This window comes from Vidua macroura, chromosome 26 (genome assembly GCF_024509145.1).
Source record: "Vidua macroura isolate BioBank_ID:100142 chromosome 26, ASM2450914v1, whole genome shotgun sequence".
NCBI classification, from domain to species: Eukaryota; Metazoa; Chordata; class Aves; order Passeriformes; family Viduidae; genus Vidua; species Vidua macroura.
In genome coordinates this window covers 3,102,600-3,129,440 of record NC_071596.1, presented here as the reverse complement: position 1 = coordinate 3,129,440, position 26,841 = coordinate 3,102,600, and the positions used below count along the sequence as shown (strand labels likewise).

At 51.4% G+C, this 26,841-nt stretch overlaps 3 protein-coding genes across 7 annotated transcripts in view; 1 reads left to right on the top strand and 2 right to left on the bottom strand.

The window, feature by feature from the left end:
- The window catches only part of ARHGEF18 (Rho/Rac guanine nucleotide exchange factor 18), a 48,710-nt gene extending 38,131 nt beyond the window's left edge, over positions 1-10,579 (top strand). The window contains exons 25-31 of the mRNA XM_053999192.1: positions 637-752; positions 1,144-1,200; positions 1,697-1,744; positions 2,314-2,781; positions 3,462-3,786; positions 5,486-5,608; positions 5,701-10,579. Coding sequence (XP_053855167.1) covers positions 637-752; positions 1,144-1,200; positions 1,697-1,744; positions 2,314-2,781; positions 3,462-3,786; positions 5,486-5,608; positions 5,701-5,861 — 1,298 coding nt within the window. The 3' untranslated portion in view covers positions 5,862-10,579. The remainder of the gene's footprint in view (positions 1-636; positions 753-1,143; positions 1,201-1,696; positions 1,745-2,313; positions 2,782-3,461; positions 3,787-5,485; positions 5,609-5,700) is intronic.
- A 4,958-nt stretch (positions 10,580-15,537) lies between these two features.
- On the bottom strand, positions 15,538-19,536 carry LOC128819198 (ectoderm-neural cortex protein 1-like). 2 transcript variants are annotated; one of them, XM_053999182.1, is made up of 3 exons: positions 19,486-19,536; positions 16,971-18,776; positions 15,538-16,065 (listed from the first exon to the last, which is right to left on the bottom strand). In XM_053999182.1, the coding sequence occupies exon 2, from the start codon at positions 18,759-18,761 to the stop codon at positions 16,992-16,994; it is 1,770 nt and encodes a 589-aa protein (XP_053855157.1). In that variant the 5' UTR covers positions 18,762-18,776; positions 19,486-19,536; the 3' UTR covers positions 15,538-16,065; positions 16,971-16,991. The 2 variants fall into 2 exon arrangements, with proteins under 2 accessions (XP_053855157.1, XP_053855158.1); XM_053999183.1 differs by having other exon boundaries at positions 16,971-18,771; positions 19,486-19,535.
- A 1,765-nt stretch (positions 19,537-21,301) lies between these two features.
- PEX11G (peroxisomal biogenesis factor 11 gamma) lies at positions 21,302-25,126 on the bottom strand. Of its 4 annotated transcripts, none has more exons than XR_008440670.1 (6): positions 24,344-25,116; positions 23,637-23,813; positions 23,372-23,550; positions 23,159-23,209; positions 21,912-22,335; positions 21,302-21,618 (listed from the first exon to the last, which is right to left on the bottom strand). XR_008440670.1 is itself a non-coding variant. In XM_053999189.1 (6 exons), coding segments are annotated over exons 1-6 (1,005 nt in total). In that variant the 5' UTR covers positions 24,797-25,126; the 3' UTR covers positions 21,302-22,007. The 4 variants fall into 4 exon arrangements, 3 of the variants coding, with proteins under 3 accessions (XP_053855164.1, XP_053855162.1, XP_053855163.1); XM_053999189.1 differs by having other exon boundaries at positions 21,302-22,008; positions 22,192-22,335; positions 24,344-25,126; XM_053999187.1 differs by having other exon boundaries at positions 21,302-22,335.
- Between the last annotated feature and the right edge of the window lie 1,715 nt (positions 25,127-26,841).

The window sequence follows — 26,841 nt, the reverse complement described above, 5'->3', positions numbered from 1 at the left end:
TTTCACTTTGTATCTGCACAGTCACTAGAGGTTTGCTGAATCCTTAGGTAATATAAATTGTCCTTTTGGCACAGATGATTTATCAGTTAATTAATGAAATAAGAGGAAAGACCAGATACTATTTATCTCCATTTTTGCTTCATGCATTAATTGAAAAAGTGAATGGCCCTTATTTCACTGGTGGTTAATCTCTAGAGCACTTTCTGATGTCTCTGAAAGGCTCCATACAGCTGTCATGTACTTTTTACAGGAGGGAATCCATCTCCCCTTACCTCCTTCCACACTCACAGTGGTACTGCAGTATTCCTGCTGACCAGTATTCCATGTCATGAGCTTGCAGTTCTGGGAGCTGATTATTTTCATGCAGACATTGTGGTTGCTTCACTTAAAATAGCGTAACGTAATTTGAACTTACCCTCCCTATTTATCTTAACCCGGTCTTCTCAAGTTTTTAAACTTTTTTGAGCAGCCATGTGTGTCACTGTTGCCTGATCTTCCACTTGGGATCAGCATGGAGAAGTCATGTAGTTGCATTTTGGTTCAAAGTCAGCATATTTTTCTGTTAGTTCTGGCACTCACTGAATTATCCCAGGCCCTGTGCTGGTGTGAGCTCCTCATACTCCTCTCCTTTTTCAGGTGGCAGGAAGAGCAGTGGTGGTGACCACAGGCAGTGGGACTGGAGGGGCCCTGCACTGAGTTCAGATGTGCAGCTCCATGACCCCTCTTCTGATGCAGAAGAAGGATCTCAAACTGTATGTTGAGCTTATGAGGGATTTAAATGCTTTTCCTTGTGTTTCTCATCATGATAGTGGTGCAGAACAAATCTCACAAAGTTAAAGTTGTCATAGCTGGCAGGGCTGGACTGGAGCAGCTTTGTCTGTAAAATTACTTGACTCTATTAAGGATGTTTTGTGGTAGCTCAGCACTTGAGAGGCAAGATAATTCAGTTTTCCATTTGCTCTTTTGATGCTGTCCCATTAACACAGGCTTTAATCACCACACTGCTGTTCATCTTGGCTTATGAACTCAGTATTTTTGATGTGTGTCCCTCAGTGCATGGGAGCAATCCCAGCCCTTTCTGGCAGCACTGCCAGTGCCCAGCTATTGTCCCTAGCACAAATGTTGGTTTTGTCTCCCTTACAGAGCGATGGCACGAGGCTGGATGACAGCAGTGGTGTTCAGCCCACCGTAGAGTCTCAGGTATGTTATTTCTGCTATTAAGAAATCCAATGGCAAGTAGCCATAGTGTAATAATAGCATGTAAAATCAAACCAAACCACCCCCAAAAATCAGTGTTTGTAATGTCTGTGGAACCCAACACATTAACAGCTCACTGGCCAAACTTGCCTCTGAATCCCTGTGAGGTCTGTACCTGTGCAGTGATTCAGTGCTGGGGCAGGGGAGGAAGTGATGGTTAAAGAGTTCAGGTGAAGAAAAGATGATGAAGACATCTCTGTGGAATCCCAGGGAGATTTGCTGGGCACTGATTCACATCTGCACAAGGATAATAAACTGAAATTCCTTGTGCCTGCATATTGGCTTTTGCTATGCTAGAGTACTGTGGTGGCCATGCTTCCATTGTGTGTCTTTTTGTACAGATACCATGCATTATTTTTACTGCTAAAATTAAAAAAAAAGTCTGAAGCCTCAAAACAGAGTTCTGCTCAAGTGCCTAATGTGTTTTCCTCCTCTTCAGCTTGTCCAAAGGATACAGACGCTGTTGCAGTTGCTCTTCAGTCTTCAGGTAAACCACTATGTACTATCCAAGAGACTTGTTAAGCACTAAATGTAATAAAATTTATGCAAGTGTGGAGAGGAGCTACCTTGAAAATACCCCCTAAAGCTGGAGTGAAGCGCAGAATTTAGACCTGTGACTCAAGGAAACTGTGCCTGGTATTTTGGAGGAAGTGTTAGAGCTGTTGTCTTAAGTAATTATTTCCTTTTTCCTGCTCACTTAATTATTTTCCTGCTTTGAGCTCTATCTGCTCTCTGTGCTCATTGTTCATACAAGTGTGTATGAATTAGTTGTTTTTACTTGTTGTTACCTTGTAATCAGCAATATTTTCACTGGCTAGATTCAGAGTAACAATTCTAGGTGCAAGAAATGTCCAGTTTGACACACATAAACATAATTTATTTGCTTGGCCATCTTCAATGTCGTATCAGTCACCATGGGCTACACGAGCTGGAATTAAGATATGCTCTGGAAGAAAAAGACTCTGTAGCCTCACCTGGTAGATGCTGTTGTCTCCTGCTTAGCTGTGCATGTTCTTTGAACCTGGGTGCCTCATGCTGCACTTTTATCCCCTCCAGGCTGTGATATCTCAGCAGGACAGCTACATCGAGGTGCAGCGAGCCACCATGGCAGACCGGGAGAAGCAGTACCGGCTGCAGTCCACCCGGGGGAATCTGCTGCTGGAGCAGGAGAAGCAGCGGAACTTCGAAAAGCAGAGGGAAGAGCTGATGAACGTCCAGAAGCTCCAGAGCCAGCTGAAGCTGGAGCAGCAGCGCCTGGAGCGGGAGAGGAGCCGGCAGCAGAGGGAATTTGAACTCACGGAAGCGCGGCTGCAGGAGCGCGCGGAGGAGATGCGGCAGCTGCGGGAGAGGCTGAGCCAGGACAGGGAAGAGCTAGAGAGGCAGAGGGAGGCCTACCAGCACGACCTGGAGAGGCTGCGGGAAGCCCAGAGAGCTGTGGAGAAGGAGAGGGAGCGCCTGGATCAGCTAAAGAAGCTGAAGAAGCAGAACACAGTGTCTGGCACCTTCTCCCCGGAAATGGGCCAGGTGAGGGATTGGTTTTCTCAGTTTTATTCCTGTTAACTTGCCTCTGGATGAAGGTTGCACTTGCTGCAGCACCAGCCTGTTTCTGCCTTTTGCTGGGCTACTCAAACCATCACCTGAAGTAGCTGGTGATGGCTGCTCTCACAGAGATCAGAGCTTGGCAGTTTCCCAGTGTCTGTGAAGTACCACCCAGATGTCTGGTAATGAGAATATATTTTAAAAAGATAGAAATGGAGAATAAGTTGTTTTCAATTGTGGCTGACTGAGTAGTTTTCAAATTCAGGAACTTGTAGGCAAATGATTGCAGAAGCTGTGCTACATCAACAGCATTTTGTACAGTTGATTTCAAAAAACATTTCTTGTGCTTTAAACAGAATTGTGGAGGTCTAATTAAATTGGTTCATTGAAACATTCTGAAAGTCCTGCTTTCTCTCTGCTCTGTCATCACCCCATGCAGTCTGCTCTTTCCTAGGTGCACTGTTAAGCAGTTTGGAGCTGCTGATGTTCTTTTCAGTGTCCAAGGACTTATACCTTGCTCTTCTTTCTGTTCCCCAGGAACCTTTAGGCTTTGTCTACCCTGTTCTGCTTTGCACTAGGTCTTGGGGCTGGGGATGGTCTCTCCTCCTTGTGCTGGAGAGGATGAAAATCCCCATTTGACTTAGAATGCCTTTTTCCTCTTGCAGAGCCAGATGATCAGTCATTCCATCAGCTTCAATGGAGAAGGGGTGGAACCATCTGCAGCTGGCTCCAAATCCTCAGTGAGAGTGAGCTCGGTGGCCGGGCTGGAATACCTGGAGCGGCCGGACCTGGTCCGCAGGGACAGCACCACCCTGGAGAACCGGCCCTCCCTGAAGAACGAAGTGCCAATTCATCTCCTGAGTGCAACCAACCAGATCCAGAAACCAGCTGCAGTCCAGCAGCAGATCCCCACCAAGCTGGCCACCTTCACAAAAGGAAGCAAGGAGAAAGGTGGCAAGAACAAAGCATCTCATAGGACAGATAGTTCAGGTGTGTGTGATTTTAAGTCAGTTTAAATGTGTTTCTGATCTCCACCAGGATCACAGGGAGACAGAACCTTGCAGTTAAACCTCTGTATGAAACCCAGAAATTAATATGCTACAAGTTATTAGTGTGTTTGCTGCAGTTAAAAAGCTCTTAACCTCCTAAAATCCTGTTAGGAGTTCCATGTCTATACTATTTGAATTGGAAATAAAACCCAAAGGGATAATGCTGAAAACAGAGTTGTGTATTCCAACACAATAGAATGGTGGTGAGAGGTTGTAAACCTGGATGTAAAATCTTCTTGTCTAACTGTAGTGTTAAAGAAAAAGAGCAAAACCCTAAAAAAAAAAAGGAAGCTGTTGTGCATGAGTAAAATGTTTTGAGGCTGGCTTAGCCTTTTCTTGCTGTCTGTCCAGAGTTGTAGTGACATTGAATGCAGTGCTTTTCTTAGCACCAGTCAGTCATTAAATACAGATCTCCAGGCCAAAATTGAGATGCTGTGTGTGTTGTAGAGTTGAAAGGGACTAATTTTGTCACAAATAGAAGCAAGTAAAAATGCAGTTATCCTGTTCTGGTGTAATTTTTGCTTCTAACTTCTGGGTACTGGAGGAGTGATCTTTGCCAATGACAGACACACTAAAAACCATTTTATCTCTACCACTTAAAGTAGCCCCACTGCCAGCTTAGGGGAATGGCCTGTAATTTTAAGTTACAAAATTATCTTTTTAGCATTGTGCCAGATTCAGACTTGGTAAGCTTGTCCATCTCTCTGCACTGCCACAGAGGACTCGGGGCCAAACCTGACAGAGAGAGATCAGGGGAGTGGTTTTGGCACATTGCAGAAACATCTGTCTCTGTCGTGCATAAAGTTTAGTGCTTTTGCAAACTTGCTTATGGTTTTGCACATAAATGAAGCCTGTATCCTCTTACCCTGCATAACAAATGCTGGTAATATAAAGTTCTAATGCCACATCTCCCCGGTTTATTTCTAATAGCTCTTACATAATGGTCTCTGCAGTGGAAATTGGCTTAATGGTGTTTTTCTGTAATTTATATGAAAGGTATAAACCACTAATATATTGGTCTCTATTCTCTTGTGAGCATTAGTGGGCTTGTTATGCCCGTGTGTGGATCTTAGAATAAAATGGAACAAAACTTTCTGTACCAGAGGCAAAATGCTGTGTACTGAATTTGGGTTTTGTGATATGTAAGGAATGTGTATTGAAAGAGAGAAGTTCTTCTGATCCAGAATAGCTATTTCATGAACTGCTTTCATTGTTGAAGCTAAGAAACTGGGAGGCTGTAACACCAGAATCAGTGGGCTGTGCTGCTGAGCAGCTGTGAGACAGATGGAGAGCAGAGACAAAAGTTCTTCACAGCTCTGCGTCTTAGAAGTAGCACAAATGGCCATTTGCTATTTGAATTCTACACACAAAGATATTTTTTTTCCTCTCTGCTGTGCTTGATGATACTGGGTTTTAAATCTGAGATTGTCAGGGTCTGCCAGTAACTGAACTAGAAGTCTCAAGGAAAAGTATTCATAGTTTAAACAGCTGAAGAGAAAATTTAAGTAGGAGCCGTTCTTCATGGTTTTTCAGCTTTCTTGGGTGTGTAAAGGTGTCAGTACTGTGGCCCCAGCATGAAGCAGTGACATTTGTGAAGTGCTGCTCGCCTCAAGTACTAATTTATGAAATATTTTCTTCAGCCTCTGTTGATCAGAAGCAGCTGCTTCCCCCCAGGCTTGCTGGACGAGAGGAGGCTGTCCTGAGAGGCAGGCGGTCAGCGAGTCCATCCCTCCCAAGCAGCCAGACCACTGCATTCCAGCCAGGTATGCCTTGGCCAACTTGCCTGTCCATGGAAATGCCACAGGCTCTCTCTGCAGTGTCATGAATATGTCTTCTTCCATTTTTTCCCCTCTAGAACTGTATGGCCCTACAGATACTCAGCCAGAAGCACTTTCATCTGCCTCAGCGACCCTCTTCAAGCCCAATAACGTTCAGGTTCAGCCCCTGGTGCCCTCTCAGCCCAGTCTGTTGAATGTGCAAGATGATACCAGCAAAGAAGATGTCATTTTCTTCTAATTGTTTGTATTTGAAGATGAATCACCTGACACACTGTTTCAAGAACTCAGGCCCCAGTGTGCACCGTGATGGAGACCCGACACGGATGTCTTCTGATCCCTGCCCAGTTACTACAAGCAAGGACCAGACCAGGATTACTGTCCTGCTTTGCTGGCTTCTTTGCCAGCAGCTCAGAATGAGGGCACAGTAGTAACAATTTGCTTTAAAATTCTCCAATGTGTTGACACATGGCATGACTATATCGATTCAGAGCATGTTAAAATTCTGACATTTATTGTAATGTGCTCTTTTTGGAGAATGTAACTGTTCATGGGCACCACCTTGTAAATTGTTATCAGTGATGTTGAACCACACAGATTTTTATGTAAAACGTTTTAGTAGTAGGCCCCAGAATGGCTGCAAATTTTTAAATCTGTTTTTCCAGGTCCAGGTCAGTAATGGGTTTTGTGTTGGTAACCAGGTGACAGCAAGCCAGTCCTCTCCCAGCCAGGTGTGCCAGGCACTGTGAACCCAGTGGTACAAGCCCCGTGGCCAGGTACAGTGGAAGAGAAGGTAAGGTGAGCTTCTGACAGCATCTTCAAGGGGCAGGAGCTCCACCTGTTTGTGGAGGAGAAGGGTTGGACGTGTGAGAATTCACAGTGATGATAAGAGTTGGACTGAATGCACATTTCATTGGCCACCAGCGTCACTGGGATCCTGTCTCCCTCTTGGGGACAGCAGTACAGGTTCCCAGGCAAACTCCTGAGTTGGTTCAGAATGAACTTAGAGACTTGGATTTTGTTCTTTGCTGAAGACATGTCTATGAAGCGTTGGAATGCAGTAATTTATTGTCTTGTTTAATCCTGTTTTCTGCATCCTTTGTTTGTCTGTTAATTTTTTGGGACTTTACTCCCAGTACCAGAAGATATCAAAGCTGCTGTTACTGTAGAGACTTCTCTGCAGCATCGTGTTAGGAATGAAGGGAATAAGAACTGTTTGGTTTTAGAATTAAAAATAATTATAATAAAAAAATACTCTTAGCTAAACCTGTGTTTAGCTGCTTTCAGCTAAACCAGCTTTGATACCTCTTGTGAAATGGGTCAGTTCTTGATCATGGAATGGTGGTGACATTAAGTGTTCTGCTCAAAAAGGCATTATTTCCCTTTGTAGTAATTTGCACAGTCATTTTGTGTTGTGTTTTTCACTCTGTGTCCCAGATTCTTTTCCCACCCTCACCCAAGTATGTGTGTTCTGGTGTGTGTTGAATGTGACTGGTCAGATAATGATGCACAGGAGAGATTGTTCAGGGGTGTTGTTACAGAATTAAAGGAATCAGGATCTCGAAGCTTAGAATCTTGGATGGATACCTTTCAGGACATGATTGATAATAGCTTTTTTTAATACCTTTAACTGATTTAAAGTGATTTTAGCAGCAGTGGATGGAAGGCCTGGTCAGTTCTCCATCCAGTCTGTTGGAAATGGATCCAGAGGTGTTTGCCAGTCTCCTGAAATTGCTGAGCTGTCCTGTGATTAGTGATGTCTTTAAGGCCATAACTTCTCTTTGCTTGAGAGTTTTAAAATTATTTCAGTAGTTACAGTGCAAGAAACTATCAATTTTCAGCAGAAAACAACAGCAGTTTATATTTTCAAGTGGTGATAATTTGGGTTATTGCCTTCAGATGAGAAATTGAAAAACCCAAATTTACTGGTCAGGGGACAGATAAACTACAAAATACTAAATAGGTCTTGGGGACAAGCACTTCTGCTGGAACAGTTCTTGGATTTAAGAGTCTTTTTCTTAGCTGAGTGGTGCTGGTACAAACCTGAGGCAGTGGCACTGAGTTCATTGAGAGGAAACTCCAAACTGAATGGCTCCTTACCAGACTGGGGATGCTCCCCCAGACCCCAGCAAGTGAAATTGGACACACTTGGCTTTAATACCAAAGGACTGCTTGGTAAATCAGCAGCACTGCAGAACCTGGAGTGATTGTCAGCAGGAAACAGAGTGGGACTGCTCCACTGGTGATTTGGTGGTGTTGTCTTTGGCGATTAGAACAGAGTTCCACTCCATATTCAGTTTTTGCATTCTAAAAAGTTCGTTTGGAATGGAGGGGAATTCTTAAAATCAGTGTAACTCCTGATCCATGCAGCAGTGTGGGATCCAGCAGCTCTGTAGGACTGGCATTGATTTTTCCACTGGGTGATGTGCAGACTCTGGCCCCCTGTAATTTCCTCTGGAAAGCAGCAGGAATGCAGAGGATGTTCTCTCCTTCATGCTGTGGTTTGGGCTACTCCTAGTGAAAACTCAGTGCCCCCACTGCCTTAAATTACCAGGTTTTTAGGACTTCTGGCCCAAAGCTAAGTTGCATCAGTGGAGTAAATTACCTCAGCCAAAAAGGGATGTCAGTTTGGATGCTTGGAAGCAATTTTTGGAAACATTTATTTAGGTTTATTTTGTGCCTGTCCAAAAGTATGGGAGGGAGTGTTGGAAGTGCTGGAGCAGCTCATTGGCTGCTTTCTTCTTCTGTGCAATGGACAAATTTGAATATAGAACAGTGACATGGAAAATAAAGTCTGCAGTGAGGTCCCATTTATTTTAATGTTTTGACTTTAACTTTTGGAATACTTCTTGTCAACAGTGCTTAAAATAAGTTTTGTCTGTTAACAAATGGACCCAGGCCTGTGACAGGCCAGGCTGTTGGCTCAAACTCCAGAAGCTCCTTGGAATATGGGTCTTCGATCTGTAGCTGAGAAATGACCTTAGAAGTCATTCTCTGTCCTCAGTGCACGTGTCTGGCTGCAGCTGCCTTTATGAAACCTGTTTGCACCCTGAGCAGAGACGGTGTCTTCTGTCACTTGGGTCAGCCTGGAGAAGGTTTTGGCATTAGCGGGTGCTGAGATACCTCATCGCTACCAGAGTGTGGGCAGGGGGTCCATGGAAGGCTGAGGGAAGCAAGTGAATTATTTTCTTTTCATGAATATGACTTTCTTTAAATGAATCATGGGTCTCTTTACTTGTGCAAAACTGAATCTGTGAAATTGTTAACACATCGCTCCAGTTGAGTGAACTGGTTTTGGACTCTTCACTCAAATCTTCTTCCTAGAAAAAGAACTCTTCTAGGTGAATTAGTTTGCAAAGTACTGCTGTGTCCTGGGCTAAGTAACCTGCTATTGATTCTGAGTCACATCCTTCCTATTGGACTTTTTGATCACTTCAGCTAAAACTTTCCTTTTAAGTGATTTCTGAGGATTTGACAGTTCAAAATCCTGTACCTCCCAGGTGCCTTTTGGCTTCTTTCTGAGCTGGGGTGTGGAGGAAATGCCAGCACGAGCTTTGAACTGCCGCCCTGTTTGCTTGGTGTCACAGCCTTAAAATTATCAGCATGTTTGTCCTTCAATATTGTGATGTTGCAATGTAGAGGCTGTTTCTATGGTTCTGATTTCAATTTGAACTCTGGTGTTAAGGAGGCTTTCTCTTCCTCTTCCCATCTGGAACGTGGCGGTTCCGTGTTCCAGGCTGAGGATGCCTCCATGGCCACTAGTGCTGAGCACAGCTGCCCTGTGTGTGTTGTGGATGCTTCCCTAGTTTTTAACTGTGCTGTCTGTGGATTGTAGCTGTGGCATGTCCCACGAATTGAGATCGCTGATCATCCCCCAGCACGAGGCAGAAGAATTGGTGTTCCTAGAGACGCTTGCTCATCCAGGTACTCGCCTTCCTGCACAGCTAGGAGTCATTCTAAATAATTTGCAGGCAATTTTTGTCTTTCTGAGTAGTGGTCAGTTGATTCTGCATACATGGAGCTTGGTGTTTGTCATTTGCATTTACAATGAGAGTCGAAACTTAAACTAGGAAAGGGTTAAAAATACTTATTTCATTTTACTTCTAACTCTGCGGAATGGGAGCTGAGGCTCCCCGGTGCTGCTCAGTGGAGTCCCTGTGTGTTGTGCCCCCCATGCAAGGGAGTTTGGAGATTTTGTTGTCTTCCCCAGCAGTTCTCACATTTACCAGGAAACAGATCTGCATGCCAGGTTACACAAGTGCTGTCGGCAAAGCAAAGCCTTTCCCCTGCTCTCTCTTCGAGACCAGACCCAACATCTTCGTAACCACTGGCGACTTCATCATCCTCCATCAGCACGTTCCTCTTCAAACAGCATGTGTGAGCTCTGGTTCATAACATTTGTGCCATGTTTATAAATCAGTTTTTTATATTTTTGTACTGAAAGAAATTGGAGCACTTTAGAAAAGTTGATTTCAAATTCCATTTCTGTCTGTAGCCAGAAGGAGATCTCTCATGGGTGTAGATCCTGTTGGTATAACTGCGTGCATCTCACTCAGAGCTGTGAACTCTCTTGACACTCTTTAGTCTTAGGTCTGGTTTCTAGGCCCACCTTGCACTGTAAAGATTTAATAAATACTCATGGTCCATGGTTAAATTGACCATTTTGTTGGGGAAGAGTTTGGTTTTGTTTTTTTGTTAGGGTGTAAACATTGTAAATATTTCCTTTACTGTTGATACTGCAGTAGCAACATCTTTGTAGTCTTTATTTTATTTGTAAAGTTGATGGTTAAATGTTAATATTCTGTTGAATTGTGCACTCTTGATTAATTGTAAACATGATCTTAGCACACCAAATGATGATTTTTACAATGATTGCAATGTTTCTCCACTGAAGGATTTCAGAGCTGCAATAGGACTGAAACCAACTTCTAGCAATAAAAAAAAAGAACATTTAAAAACTGACTGCCTTTATATCTATATAATTATTTATTGTTTTCTGTTTGAGTGAAGATCAAAGCAGCTGCCAGTTCTCACGTGCTTCTCATTTTCTACCCTGGACAGAAATAATGTGCCACAGGAACAGAACTGCAACATTTTTCCAAAGGAGAGGACGGAGAGTAAGAGGTGTTCAGTGCAGAATATAAATAGCTGCAGCCCTTGGCAGTGAGGTGAACACCTGAGGGAAAGATCAGCTGCTCCCAAACATCTGAACTCTGCTGGTGAGAGAGAGAGAACGTGGTTAAGTTGCTTACATTAGCGTGGAGGTGCTTTGCATGGTGCCAGCCTGAGACATGCCTGGCTCTGTCCCAGCCAGTATCGGTTCCCACTTGGAACAAGGATAACAAAAATAGAAACTTTCTCCCTAGTGCTCGTGCCAGTTTGGCAGCCCTTGCTGCCAGCACCATCCCATAGCCTCTGGCTGGGGCTGCTCTTCCCAGCGCTGCAGCAGGCTGAGTTTCCTGGTGAAATCCCCACTGTGGCACAGCTGGCAAGCGAATCCAAGAGCTGTAAGCTCCAATCGTTTCTAGAGAGGAGAACAGATGCAAAACCAGGGAGACAGTGGGAGAACTGGGCCTTGGATTGGTGCTCTCAAGGAAGAGGGAGGGATTTACCATTGGGATCCTGCGCTGCAGCCAGGGCTGAGGAAAACCCTGGGCCAGGGTTGGCGGCAGTGCCAGCGGTGTGGTCTGCCTGTCACTGCCTTTGGGGCTCATCAAAGCAGCTCTGAGGGGACCCTGGGCCTTTGTGTGCAGGAGTCAGTAAAACACGCCAGCATTTGTCAGCCTCTGAAGTGCATGTGACATCTGGGTTGTGACGCAAACTGGAACTCCACTAGAAAAACAACATTTTTTCTACTTTTCCACATACATAAATAATCAAAGACTTCCAGGCAGACCAGTGTTTAAAATTTGGTCTTTATGGGAGCTAACAGGCTCCCATGTGAGAGACATGTGAGAGAATGACGTCTCAAAGTAAGTGTGTATAGAAGCTTTTGCTTGTGCTCTTTTTAGGAAAATATTTCTTCCATCTGTGGAGCTCCTGGGAGCTGAGCCACAGTGCTGCTGGAGATCAGTCACCGCCTCTGTGCTTCCAGACCTCATGTCTGTGTCACCACAGCAAGGCCAGCCACTCCATGTCCATTTCTAAATATTTTTTGGCAGCAAGAACTAGAATCAAAGTGGTTTTGTGGGGGACAGCAGGGAGGGAGAGTCTAGGAGAGAAGCTAAGAGGAGCTGCACTGCACTCTTGTGCAGCTGTTTTCATGTCAGACCTGTAGGAATTGGTTCCTGGAAGACAAGAAGAGCCTGGATCAGGGAGATCCAGCGTTAACATGGCCAGGAGGAATCCCTGCAGCACAGATTCCCTCTGGGAACTGCCCAGCTGCAGCAGCCCAGAGCTCAGCAGAGGCAAGTTTAAATCCTGGGCAGAATTTGCATGTGTTAGAAGTTAGGTGCTGCTGCAGCCATCCATGTTCAAAGGTGTGTAGGTGTTGCTATGTTCAGTTTTTGCCACAACAGCAGGGCAGACATTCCTTGGGGATTGCAAACACCTTGCCTGGCAGTGGCACTGATAACGCTGTCACTCCTGGCTGAGACACGGAGGGTGTGATTTCAGGCAGGGTGTGACTTCAGGACACGGCTGGCGGTGCCTTCAGAGCTGCTAACTTGCTCACACCGATATTCCAGCAGCTCCGCCCTGCCTTGTCTCCCTCTCCAATCTGTAGCTAATTAACCCGAAACCCAAACCACATTCTTTCTGTGGATGAATCACACCGAGGCCATCGGCAATGACCAGCTTTATGCTAAACCTCCCTCTTTCATGTGGGTGAGACAAGGCTGATGGTTCCCATACGTGCATCTGAGATTCATCTGTGAGCCAGATGCTCGAGGACAAACATGCACAAAGGATATTGGCTCCACAGTGTGCTCCAGCAGTGGGAATGTGCTGCTTGCTGCCTTTCTCTTTCCTCAGCCCTGTGACTCGAATCCGGTTTCATTTCTCATCCCAGTGATGGGGCCAGCCCAAGGCTCAGCAGATGAGGGATGTGGGGCCTGTTTGCTGCTGCTGTGCCCGTGCGATCTGGCAGAGGATAAAAGCCAAACCCTCCTGGAGCTGGCAGTGCTGGAGGTCAGGGTCACAGGGTCCCCAGCTCTGGGACTGTCACAGGCTCTGGAGGCTTGGACACGGCAGCATCACCTTGTTTTGGGGCTCCTTGACTTTGCACAAGGGCCTGGACTGACAGGACAAGGGGGAATGGCTTTAAGCTGAAGAAGGGCAGGGGTGGATGGGATATTGGGCAGGAATTGTTCCCTGGCAGGGTGGGCAGGCCCTGGCCCAGGGTGCCCAGAGCAGCTGTGGCTGCCCCTGGATCCCTGGCAGTGCCCAAGGCCAGGCTGGACAGGGCTTGGAGCAGCCTGGGGCAGGGGCAGGTGTCCCTGCCATGGCAGGGGTGGAATGGGATGGGCTTTAAGATCCCTTCCAACCCAAACCATTCCATGATTCCCTGTGCACAGGACCATGAAAACTCCTCGCTGACAGCACAGTGTGGATTTGCCTCTCCCATGGCAGAGCAGAGGCTGATGTCATTTCTCTGTGTGGAGCACAGTGTCTTGCTAGACCTGAAGCCATCCCAGATGACTACACGTGAAATGCAGATCTGCCAGGGAATTTCAGGTGTGCAATGTTCCTTTTCCCTTCTGGAACATTGGAAGTCATGAATAAAACCACACTCTGTGTAATTAAAACTTTGTCTTTCCTTGGCTGCTATGAATTATCATTGTAACAGTTCCTTGCTAGATGTGAGGTGGGTGTGCTGCAGAACATTTTCATGATCCATATCCCATCTTAATCAGGAAGGGGAATTTCTCAGCCACTGCTGTGCTTGGAAGGGAGAAAGGCCACAATGCTGTCTTGGTGTTCTGGCAACTGGAGCTGCTCAGCAGGAGGCACCTACAAACCCAAGCAGCAATTCCCTTAAAATCAACCCTGTCTGTCTTGTGGCCAGGAGGGAGGTGGATCAGTCTGACCCCAAACTTCTCTGGCTGTGGTGGCTTCTAAGCTTTGTGTGAGAAGAGGACCAACCCATGGAACAGTGATGTCCCACTTGGATTGTTTTGCTTTTGAGCCTAGTAATGCCCATGTGAGTTGCCTCTTCCAGGTGTGACTTTGGGCTGGGGTCTAACTCCTGCAGCTGGAGGTGCAGACACAAAATGGGGGTCTGGGCTAGGAGAGGTCTAGGTTCGAGGGATGCTGAGATTCTAAATGAATTCTATTAATTCATGAGCATTTCTACCCAGCAACCAAATTCACCTCTAAACCAAATTCACCTACAGCTCAGCTGGCCTGAACCTTCTGGCCCTGGCACTGAAGCAGCGAGTGGATCCACGCATGGAAATGTCAAACTGGGAAAACAGGTCTGCTGGGACGACTGAGGCACACACCACTGAAGCTCCCTCGTTTTCCCCAGGGTACTCCGGGAGCTGGGAGCTGGCTCCTGCCAGGAGGAGGTGGAGCTGGAGGGACAGGCCGGGGCTCTCTGCCAGGTGAAGGAGGATGAACCGAAGCAATGCAGCCCGGGCTGGCTTTGTTGCCGGCTTTGTTGCCCGCAGCAGGGAGGCACCGCGGGGCAGCCCAGCCCAGGTGTGCTTGGAACAACGGTTTTCCCTGAGAGGGGGTTGGATTGAAAGCAGGAACAGCAGCAGCAGAGCTGGGGCTCGTTTCCCCAGCTGAGAGCACCCGAGCCTGGCTCAGATAACACCCAGGCAGACGGATCCGTGCTGCTGGAAGCTGCTCCATCCCTGGAGCGGGAGGCGGATGTGGCGGGGAGCCAGCGTTTATTGCTTGGCAGCATAAACAAACCAGCTGCTGCTGCTCAAACGGCCATGAATGAAACCTCCACTCCTCCGGCTCGCTGAACACGGTCGGACTCTGTCCAGCCCTCAGGAGTAGCTGGGGATGTAACAAAGGTGAGGCAGCTCCTGGCTGGATAACAGGGTTGGAGACACTTCCCGACAGCTGCTGATCCCAGCAGAGTCCTGTGCTGTGACTTTCCCCTCTTGCAAGGCACAGCCAGGCTGGGAGCTGCTGGATGGTTGGATCCCATGATCTTAACAGCCTTTTCTCATCAAAATGAGTCTGTCTCCCTGCTGCTGCCTGTGTGCTCCAGGTGGGCTGTGGGCTCCTGTCCCTGCAGCCTGACGAGCTCCGCTGGCTCAGCCAGCGATGGAGAAGAGGCACAACAAGGGTGCATGAAGAAAGGCCCAGCCTGGGGGCTGAAAATGGCAAAAGCATCAGAAAGGGCAGTGGAAATGAAGCTGATGCATCTGCTCCAGCCCCCAGCAGCAGTGCAGCTCCCTTCCTTCCCTTCCTGCCAGCTCTTGCCCGTGCAAGCAGCTCGGAAGAGTTGTGACATTGATTTATTTAATTCTGAAATAATGGATCACACCCAAACCATGCTTCTGTGGTGAGACAGTTGGTTGTACCTCTGGTGCCTGTTTCCTCTGACCATGCTGGTTCCTGTCTCACCTCCTCCCCTTAACAGAGCTTTTCTTTCCCAGGCACTGCCTCCCCTCACCTGGAGCAGGGCCTGGAGCACACAGCCCTTTGGGACAGAAGGGGCAGCACCTTCTCCCATTCTTTTGGATAGTGAGGAAACCCCACTCTGTGGAGAGTGAGCAGGAAAGGGCAGAGAATACCTTAATCTTTGAAGTTTTGAAGAGATTTGTGTCTCCTTCAAAGCTAGAAGGCAGTGTGAGATCTGAGTTTTCCTCAGTCCCAAGTTACAAAGATACAGGAAGATCTGAGCCCTTGATTTGGACTGCAGCAGGGAATGCTCCTCACTGTTCTACTAAATATAGTCTCAAGTGTGGGCTGGGAAAACCTGCACCTTAAGCACAAAGAACAGGCAAGGGACACGGTGGATTGTATTCAGATTTATTGAAGCAGCTCCAGGCTGAGTAATAAACACACAAAACTGCTGTATAAAAAAAGAAATAAATGTACAGAACCAGCCCGTGGGCAAAGTACTGCCACATGTCCTGACACTCCAGGTGCTTGAGTGCTGCGAGTCCCAGCAGTGCAGTCCTGCAGCTGGTCAGGAGTGTCCTTTTTCCTTTCTAGTATCACTGAAACCAAAATAATCCCTCTGGTTCCTGCTCTGAGTTCACACAAGTTAGGAGAAAACTTGGAAACCTTTTGCTGTCTCAAGGGACAGCACAAGCTGCCAGCCCAAGGAGGTCCCTCCGTGCCTGTCCCCTCCCTGGCCTGACCAAAGGGATGGATTTGCAGAAGCAGTTCAAAGCCAAAACCGAGTTGCCTTGAGCCCTGCTGGTGCTGATGGCACCCAGCTCACAGAGTTGCCAGGTGGGAGGAGGTGCTCCTGCTGCCTGTGTGTTCCATCTGGATCCTCAGTCAAGGGAGGCACTTGGCAAAATCAGGTGTGAAGTCTGTGGTGAAGAGCAGAGTATTGTGAGACCAGGGCACAGCAACCCCAACCCCACTCCTCAGGCCTCAAATCCCAGAGAAATCCCAGCAATGCCTGCTGATTCCCCTCTACAGCCAGGAATTTTCTAAAGGTATCACTGGATATTTTATTACAGTAAATAATTTTACTTAGACAGTATGACTCTTGCAAGGAGAAAAGGAAAACCCTGCAGGGTCTGTGATTCACTGGCACAGTTTCTGCCAAAAGCCTTTAGAAAGATTTAATTCCAGTTGCAAATGTTGAAAGTCAATCTCTGTGTAGCAGAAAAGCAACGGCATGAAAGGGACACCAGGGAATAATTAGAAGCAGAGAAACCCTGTGTTTATACATAGACAAGGCTTGTCTTATAAATGCAATTACCCACCATTCTGGGACTAAATCCCAGCTATAATCTTGTTCTGGCACCAGCTCACAGCCCTGGCGTCCCACAAGACATTTGGGTGCCACTGGCAGATTAAGTGTGGCACCAGGAGGAGGAGGCTGTGCTAAAAGCAGCAGCCGGACCCGGTGGCACCGCGGGGTCTGTCCCAGCTCCTGCAGACAGCCTGCCTGCAAAAACATCGGCTCCTCCAGCCTCCCGACCCAGGGACGACACCCAATCCCTGCACACAGCATTCCCCAAAATCTTTGCACGGGCCAAGATGCCAGGTTAAGAGTCTTGTTATTTATACTGATCTCCCTGCAGCGCTTCAGCACCTAGAGAGACCTTCTCTCTCCTGCAGGGCTTTTAGATCCCACACTACCAGCCTGGAAGTTTTGGAGCTGATACACAAGGCTGCTCTCTCGGACAACTCCAGAGCCACGTGCATCTGCCCCTCAAGTTTTAACCTGATACAGAGGAGCTCTGCTTGCCCCACAACTATTTACCTTCCATCTCCCTGGCCACGCTCAGGCTGACAGGTACTTCCAGGTGCTGACGAAGGCGGTGGGGATGAGGGAGTAGGGCACCGTGGTGACGCTGCTCCAGGTGTCGGACGAGGGGTCGTAGCAGTCCAGGGTTTTGCAGCGCTGAGCCCCGCAGTAGCCCCCCACCACGTAGAGCCTGTTCCCTGAGGTGACAGCGCGGCAGCTGATGCACTTGGCCGTGACATCCCCAAACTTGGACCACTGGAAGGTGTCGCTGTGGAAGCGGTAAGCAGAGCTGGCGGAGAACTCCGTGTCCCCGCCGATGACGATGACGTGGCTGCCCACCACGGCGGCGGCCGTGTAGCGCCAGGGCTGGGGGCAGCTGGCGGGCACCGTCCAGCGGTTCTGGCAGGGGTCGAAGCACTGCACCTTGGGCAGCTTGTTCTGGTTGGCGCTGGTGCCCCCAAAAACAAACAGCTTCATCTTGGCTCCCACCACGGCGGCGTTGCTCACGCCTTCCCGGAGAGGAGCCACCAGCGACCACTTGTCCAGCTGAGGGTCGTAGTGCTCCACCTGCTTGAGGGACACGGAGGGAGAGGCCGGGAAGGCCCCGTTCATGGCCGTGTGACCCCCCACCACGTACAGGCAGTGGTCCAACTCGGCGGAGCCGTGGCCAAACCGCGCCACCAGCATGGGAGCAGCTTTGGCCCACTCGTCGTGGAGGGTGTCGTACACCCAGACGTCCCTGGACGCGCCGTTCTCGGAGCCCTTGCCGCCGGTGATGTAGACCTTGCAGCCGATGGCGCAGGCGCTGCACTCCTTGCGGGGGCTGGGGATGTCGGCACGAGGGATGATCTCGCTGGTTTTATGGTCCAGCATGTAAATCTTGTCGCACATGAAGGTCTGGCCGCCGAGCAGCAGCAGGGCCTGGCTGACCTTGCGGGGCCGGGCGCAGCACCCGGTCACCAGGCCGTCGTTCTGCAGGATCTTCATTTTGCATCGCACGGCGTCGGCCACGATCTCCTCCCCCAGCTTGTGGCTGGTCACCAGCTTCTCACAGGCCACCTGCTTCCGCAGGTAGGACTCGGGCAGCAGGGCCAGGCGGACGGAGCGCAGCAGCTCGGGCAGAACTTCGTGGCGTCGGGGCAAATCGTAGCGGATCCAGCCTATAACGGCTTCATAGACCAGCGTCTCATCCTCTACCTCCAGCTCCTCGCTCTCCACCAGCTCCAGCAGCTTGTCTTTGGGCAGCCGGAGGAAATCTTCAGTCTTGCAGAGCGAGGTGAAGTTGGCCAAGGCCATCCTCCAGGACAGCTCCAGCAGCCGCTCGCAGCAGTGGGCATCGGACAGCAGCAGCATGTTCAGGCAATTCCCAGGGTAGAGATTCTTCTCCAGAAAGTCAGCCGAAGCATCCCGGATATCCTGGAACTGCAGCATGTCCCCGGCCTCCAGCAGGGACTCCGCGTTCTCCTCGTTGATCAGCACCCGGGCTGAGTAAGCGTAGTCCAGCAGCAGCTCCAGCACCTCGGGGTGCAGCGAGTCGTGGAAGTTGACCTCGGCATCTCTGCTCTCCTTCAGGCCCCCGCTGAACATGGCGTTGAAGTAGCGGCTGCAGGCGGCCAGGACGGCGCGGTGGCAGGGGAAGCTCTGGTTCCCCGCCCGCAGCACCACGTCGGTGAAGAGGTTCTGCTGGCGGAGCAGGTTCAGTTGGGTGAGGAGGCTGTCGGCGTGGCCCGGTTTGTGGAAGAGGTGGATGTTCATGGAGCCCGAGCTCGAGCGGGATTTCCGGTTCTCGTGGCTGCTGACGGACATAGTGCTGAGGCTGCTCTGCGAGGCAAAACCGGCGAGTCAGCACGGGCACGGCCGGGGCTGCGGCGGCCGCGGAGAGGAGCGCGGTACCGGCCGGTAACGGGAGCGCGGTGGGGCCGTCCCGCAGCCGCGGGGCACCGACCGAAACGGGGCACCGGGAGCTCCCGCACCGAACACCCGACTCCGCCGGGCCTCACGTAGTACCGGGGAGGGGGCGATGTGCGCTCCCGGTGATGCCCGCGCCCAGCCCGCCCCGCGGTCCCGCACCCGAGTCCGCGGTTTCCCACCTAGCTCAGAGGTCCCGCATCCGGACCCGCGGGGTCTCACCCGGCTCCGCTGTCCCGCGCCTGACTCAGTTATTCTGCACCCGGCCCCGCGGTTCCGCACCTGGTCCCGCACCTGCCCCTGCGGTCCCACACCTGGTCCAGTTGTCCCGCACGGTCCCCCCTATCTCGTACCCGGTTTCGCACGGTCCCCGTTGTCTCGCACCTGGTCCCGCACGGTCCTCGCTATCCTGCACCCGGTCCTGTATCCAGTTCCGCACCCGCTTCCATACCCGGTGCCGTAACCGGTCCCGCCCGGTCCCCGCTATCCCGTACCCGGTGCTATACCGGTCCCGCCCGGTTCCCTCTATCCCGTACCCGGTTCCGTACGCGCTCCCGCCCGATCCCCGCTATCCCGTGCCCGGTCCCGCCCGGTCCCCGCTATCCCGTCCCCGGTTCCGTACCCGGTCCCCGCTATCCGTGCCCGGTTCCGTGCCCGGTCCCGCCCGGTCCCGCTCCGCTCCGGCTCTGCCGCCGCCCCTCCGCCGCCGCCGCGTGGCCGCCCCGCGCCGGCCCCGCCCCCGCCCGCCCCGCAGCCAATCAGCGGCCGCGGAGCGCGGCAGTCTCCCTTTGTGAATGGGAGGCGGGGTCAGCCGCGCGCATGCGCCGCCCGCTGACCCCGCCCTGCCCGCGGGCAGCGTGGCCGTGTCCCCTCCCCACGTGCGCGGGGCTGCCCCGCTGTCCCCCGGTGTCCCCCGCTGTCCCCCGCTGTCCCCCGGTGTCCCCCGGTGTCCCCCGCTGTCCCCCGGCCCGAGCATCGCGGCACGGCCCGAGCATCGCGGCACGGCCCGGGCCCAGCCGCGCCGCGGGGCCGGCACGGCGGATCTGAGGCTCCCGAGCGCGGCGGAGCTTTGCGGACGGAGTCATAAAGGGCCATAAACGGAGCGGCCGCGCTGGGATCGGCAGCGCCTGCCCGCGGCCTTTGGATCCCGGCTGCTGACAAAGGCAGAACGAACCGGCCCTGCTCAGCAAATGTTTTCCTGCATGGAGCCCCCCTCAGAGCTGTTCATCACCGGCACCACCAACAGCAGGGCAGGGTGTTTTCCTGGCCAAGGGAAACTGTCACCCTCTCTCAGGAGCAATGGACAAGCTGGGCTGATGGCCACATCAGAAAAGAGAAGAAAACCACCAAGTTTTGGGAGGATTGAGTCTGCCTGCACAAGTCCTTGTGCTAAAAATGAGCGAGTGCTGCCCTGGAGAGGCAGCAGCAGCCACCACAGGTGTTTAAACACTGTGTGTCAGCAGGGATCAAAAGCACCTCAAGAAAAAAATACAAATTCCAGAAATTCTGAATTACCCAATTTTGATTTCTCTCTGCACGTTCCAGCTTTACCAGCTGCAAATTAAGGTCACTTGTTGAGAAACTGGTGAAGCAAATGCACTTAAGAGTAATTTACAGTGTCCTTTCTCTACATTAAAATTAATGCATGGTTAAGAGGTTTATTAATTTGGCATCAGAGGTTATGCAAGGTTTCTTGTCTTGTTTTTTTTTTAAATTGGCAGAGCTAAAATTGTCCTGTATAGTATTAGTATTAATACTATAGTATATGAATACCTAATAGTATTGTCCTGTGCTGAGCAGTACAGTGAGTCCTGGAGGAATGATTCAAGGGGGTTAAGAATACAAAAGAAATCTGATTTATTATTAAAAAACACTAAACTGCAGCAGGAGCCACCACAGTGGGTGACAGCACCAGGCAACAGCCAGAGGACTTGGGTTCTCCCCCTGTTCAGGCACAGGACTGAGAAAAGGAGAGAATAAACAAGAGTCTCCTCCAGGTAAGCCCTGAGTTGTACCAAATCCTGTCAGTGTGGCAGCAAATCCCCAGCACAGCCACATCCTCAGGAACACTGCAGGGCGAAGGTCCAGATAAACACCAAGGACAGGGCAAAGGATAAAGAATATCCAGGCCTCACTCTGCTCTTTGAACACAGGCAGGACACAGCTCCCCGTGTCCGGGCCAGAAACAACCCCACAAAGCAAGGTCAAACCTCCTGGAAGTGCAGCATGTGCCCTGCTGGGGCAGGGACACGCAGAGTAAGCAGAGCTCTTTCCGAGGGATGCATTTCCGTGGCAGTCAGGCAGTTTCTGCAGCAGGAGGAAGGCTGGTGACACATGTGGAGCTGCAGCTCACACAGCACTAAAGCTTTGGAGCTTTCCAGAACCAAAGATAAAGAACTTCTCCCTGTTATCAGGAGGAATGATCACTCAAGGCCACCTTTGAAGCATTTGTGTCGTTTATTATTGGCAACGCCCAGAACTGTAACTGCAAACCCCGCCTCGGCATTGGTTTGATTGCTCCTTTGAAAGGTGATGAATAAATTTCCTACTTTTTTTTTTTTTTTTTAATAAAATAGGTCCGTTGGCAGCTGCTGGAGCCTGGTGGAAGAGCTCCACCCGGTGGCATTCCACAAAGGCACAGCTGGAGCCTCAGCTCTGGGGGAAGTCTCGACTTCCAACATCTCTCCTTAAACGGGCAAGGCAGGCTAGGAAGGTCCACGCTGCTTCCAGCAGCAATTTCCTGCCCCTCTCACCTCTAAGGAAACACAAGGGTCACAAACAACACCCCTGCTGGCTCCTGTCTGAGCCCAAACCCCAAAACACCTGGAGAACTCCCAGGATAGGAGTCCCATCCTGGCTCAGGTACAGCACCAAGCCCAGAGTGTGAGCTCACAGGATTCATCCCTTACCAGTTCTCTGTGACAGAACCTGGCCACTGTGCTCCTTTAAGTGGCAAAAACCACTGGGAGGTTGCATTTATCTTGGAAGCAACTCTCTCCCCCTCAGTTTTACCCATTGTAGGAGATTCTTGATTTTCAGAGGATTCACCTGAATTATTTCTCTGATGAAGAGTGATAAAAATTATCAGCTGCAAACAATCCCCTTTGCAACAGGCATCTGGATTCCAGTCCTGATTATGGGATATCTGGAAGGACAATCAACAACCCAGGAAAGTTAAAATACACCCTGCCTCACTAAAGGCACTTTTACCATGTGGAAACTGGGCTTGTGAAGCTCAGTTCTGGCTTAAGCAGCTTCAGAATTTGCTCCTCTTGATGCCTGGTAGATTCCAATCAGGGAGGAGATGGTCCCCAGGAGTCCTACTAACCATGGAGGGAACTTTCCTGCCCAGAGGAATCCTGGAGGCAGCCAGTGGATGGCGTTGGAGAGATCTGCTGTGTCCATGAGGATGCTCAGAACTTCAGCCTTCACCTGGGCTCTCAGCTTCTGCTGCCTCTGAGGTGAAGTGCTGCTGGAAGAAAAGGTGATGTTAGTGACAGTCTGTCAGACTAAGCCCTTTCCTGACCCAGAGATGGGGCAACTGAGAGGTGTTTTGAAAACTTTTATTCCATTTTCAGTCTCATGTGAAGGGTGAGATAATACAGGTGTAACAATTCACATCATCACAATCAGAAGCCAAATATTTCTGAATTACAGAACACTATAAGCATTTCTTGGCCTATCAGCTTCTACAATACATCTTTCACAGTTCTGTTTCTCCAAAGTATCTAATCTTATATACAAATCCATCCTTTGAAACTTGTTTCTAGTTCCATTTCTCTCTCAGCAATATCTGTCCTGTTCCATGGCATTTCTAAGTCAGCATTTCTTATCTCAAGGTTTGCATAGAGGTGCCCACTGTGTGAGCCTTCTGTCAAACTTTGAGAATTCCCTACAAATCCATTTCCCACATTTGTCCAGCACATCCTCAGAACTCGGATGGCTACAGATGAGAACTGACAGGTGTGGATGGAGAGGGACTGGGGGCAAGGCCTGGAGGGACAGGACACAGGGAATGGCTCCCACTGGGAAAGGGGAGATTTTTCTGGGATATTGGGCAGGAATTGTTCCCTGGCAGGGTGGGCAGGCCCTGGCCCAGGGTGCCCAGAGCAGCTGTGGCTGCCCCTGGATCCCTGGCAGTGCCCAAGGCCAGGCTGGACAGGGCTGGGAGCAGCCTGGGACAGTGGGAGGTGTCCCTGCCATGGCAGGGCTGGCACTGGATGGGCTTTGAGGTCCCTCCACCCAAACCACTCGGATTGCCTGATCAGCTCTACAGCCAGGGAGGGAAATCATACCACTTGTGCTGGCTCAGTTTCCTTCTTAACTGGCACAAGATTCTCAGGGATCTGAAAAGAACACAGTTATTTCTCCTACAGCACCAAACAGGAGGAGTTGTTTTATTTTTTTTCCTCTTACAGCTTCAGCGAGGAAGAGCACCTCCCACAGCTCTGCTGAAGCCCGGTGCCAGGGCAGGATCCTCCCCGCTCCCGAGCCCATCCCGGCCGTACCGCAGGATGCCCAGGAGCAGGGCACAGCCCCACAGCGCCGTGCTCCGCGCCCACCACTGCCGGGAGCGGGCGCGGACGATGCCGACATCCGCCGCCCACGCCACGTGCTCGCAGGGGTAGTAGAGCTGGTTGGCCACGTTGCAGAGCACCGAGAGCCCCCGCACCAGCGCGTCCTCGCCCTGCGGGGAGCGGCACAGAGCGGCACATGGGGCACGGCCGCGGCGGGGCCGGGGGGGCTGCCCGGGACCCCCGGAGCCGCGCTCACCTCGGGGCCCAGCCCGTAGCTGCAGCTGTGCCGGAGCATGGCCAGGTCGTCGAAGAGGCGCAGGGCGGTGCGGCAGGAGCTGAGCTGGGCAGAGGCGGCCAGGAGCCCCCCGGGCAGCCCCGCGGGGCCGGGCAGCGCTGCCCCCGCCAGCTGGCAGCCGTAGGACAGCGCCCGGACCTGCGGGGCACGGCCCGCTCAGCGCCCGGGACCACCGGCTGCACGGCCCGGGAGGAACCCGGGCTGCTCTTCTCCCTCTTTCTTTCTCTTCTCCCTTCTCTAATTCACCTCTCCAAGTTCTCTGCCCTTTACCCAACCCCCCACTGCGCTGCGCTCCGGGACTCCCATTCCCGTTTCCATCCCGTCATTTACCGGTAAAACTTGGATCGTTTGTGCACCCTCTGCCTTTCGGCGTTCCTTTCCACCACCGAGCACTGAGGAATCCCTCAGGCGCTTCCTTCCCCTTAAGGGTGGGTCGCCACAGCAGAGCCGGGTCCCGTCGTTCACCGCCCGGTACCGGCGGGCTCAGACCCCTCATTCCCCACTCCCTGCCCGGTACCGGCGGGCTCAGACCCCTCACTCCCCACTCCCCGCCCGGTACCGGCGGGCTCAGACCCCTCACTCCCCACTCCCCGCCCGGTACCGGCGGGCTCAGACCCCTCACTCCCCACTCCCCGCCCGGTACCGGCGGGCTCAGACCCCTCACTCACCGCCCGGTCGCGGCCCCGGTGCGTCTCCAGCGCGGCGACGAGCCCCCAGAGCGCGCCCGCCGCCATGGCAACACTTCCGGGTGTGAGGTCACGTGCGGGCGCGGGGCACGCCGGGAAGGAGGCGGACCCATCGCCATGGCAACGCGGCCTGGCTGCCCCGCGGCCCAGCCGGGCCCAGCCGGGCCCTGCCCGGGGCTCGGTCCCGCCCGGGGCTCGGTCCCGCTGTCCGTGCCCCTCACCGCCTCCGCACCCCTCCAGCGAATCCTCCACCAGCCCTTTTCTCACCCCCGGTTTCCCCGTTCTGGGGGTTCCAGGCCGGCCCCGCCGCCGTGGTTGTGTTGCCCGGGCCGGGGTTGATTCAAAGAAATCTGGGAAACCCAACTTTAAGAGGCCCTCGCGGACAGCAGTCCCCGTTGTGCCCCGAGGGTCCACACAGATCTCCACATCCCCCATTGTCACCTGGAGACAGGGAGATCTTCCCCTGTCCCCCCTGAAGAGACCTCCCAGCCCCGGCTGAGTGCTGGGAGGGGAACATTCTGTGTGGAGACAGAGATGGGGCTCTCTCCATCCCCCGCCCTTTCCATACTCAGCACGTGCATCCCACCGGCTTCCTCTGGGCTCCAGTGGGTCCCGTGGCTGGGCACAGAGTCACACTCACACTGCTGCTAATTAAAGCTCTAAGAACTACTTGGTTATTTTGCTTTCTCTTTTTATAGCCGAGAATCACAGAATCCCAGAATATCCTGAGCTGGGAGGGACCCTCAGGGATCAAATCCAGCCCTGTCCCTGCACAGCCACCCCACCAAGCCCACCCTGAGCATCCCTGAGAGCGCTGGCCAAACGCTCCTGGAGCTCTGGCAGCCTCGGGGCCGGGACCATTCCCTGGGGAGCCTGGGCAGTGCCAGCAGCCTCGGGGGGAAGAACCTTTTGAATAAATCATCCTTTGAGTAAATCAATCTGATTTCATGAAACAGGTTCATAGCACTAAGCAGAGCCACTCCCAGCCAAGCTTTTGCTGCTGGACTTGAGATCCTTGTGGGTCCCTTCCCACGTGGGATTTTCAGTGATTCTGGTTGTTCTACACTTGCTGTATCCCCAGATGCTGCAGTTATCCCACCTGGTGCACCACATCCTTGTTCCACAGTCTTGTGACTCACCTCACTGCAATCTGCTGTCAGTCCCTTTGCTGCTTCATTACGTAAAATGAATAAAATGAATGATTTCTGGGACATGAAGCAGTGTCTTGATCTTTCTTCATCACTACATTTGTTTTTAAAAGTTGTTTTACATTTATTTTTGGGAGGAAGGAAAGGATTTTTGATCAAAAGCTGTGCTTATGCAACCTCAGGAAGGGATGTGGTTAGAGCTGGTCATGGAAGGCATTAAGAAAATCCTCCTCTGACGTTGCCTCCTGTTTTTCCAGCAGTTCAGAGAGAGGTCCCTTCATGCCATGGATCTGTGTTTAAGCCATTTGATTTGCTAAATGTGGAACAGATCATAGCTGAATTGGTCTTTTCCTTGGCCCTAAACTTCTGGAGCAGCTCCATAACTACCATATGGAGTGATATTCCCATAGCTGCCATGTGAATTTCTTCATTTGCCTCCTCACCATGAGAGTTGTTTTCTGTTTGGGCGAAGGTTTTGAGCAAAGTGCTGATGGCAGAGCTGGCCTTTTCCTGTCATCAGGGGAAATGCACACAGGTATCTGTGACTACAGAGCTTTCCTGGTGCTGCCTCCTCGTCTCCTGTCTCGAATGTAATTTTTATTTTGATTCCATCTGTCAGCAGATGAAAGTTCTGTCAGAAGCACGCCAGCCATGCTGGTGCCACACATGCAGCAGAGGGACTCCCTAAAGACGTGCCACAGCAGGCCCAGCCTTAATAGGCTTGGATTAACCACAGGGGAAGTGGGTTTATAGCCAGCACTCCCCTTGGAGTGTGCTCCTGAGCTACTTGAGATGAACCAGTGAGCACCAAGCCCTGTCTGCTCCAGCCTCAGGTGAGAGCAGAGTCGTAGATGAGAAATATTGTGAAGGGAGAGGGAGGACAGGCAACCAAACCCCTAAGCCAGGGAGCGTTGGAGGGAGGTAGGAGGTGACTGAAGCCCCCCACAGAGGGTCAGAGGAGGAAATTTGTCATGGCTAGAGGTGTCCAGCCAGGGTAAACACCTCTGCACCACCAGCAGAGAAAGCCGAGCATCTGCCAGGTACCAGAGACAGAGGATGCTGCAGCTGCCCGGCTGGGGTGACCCTGAGGTTACAACACTCAGATCTTGGGGCTGCCAGGTTCAGTGGTGCCACCTGCCCCTTTCTCAGCCCCATCCCAGTGAGCTGAAAGCTGTTTTGTCTCCTCAGATGAAATGCTCATCCCGGGGGCTGCCCAGGAGGGCACAGAACCTCTGTGGGGCTGAGCACAGGGGCAAGTTCACACCCAAGCCCAGAAGCCCACTGAAATCCAAAAGGCAAACTCCCAAGTGAGCTGTGTCCCCATGGGGACCC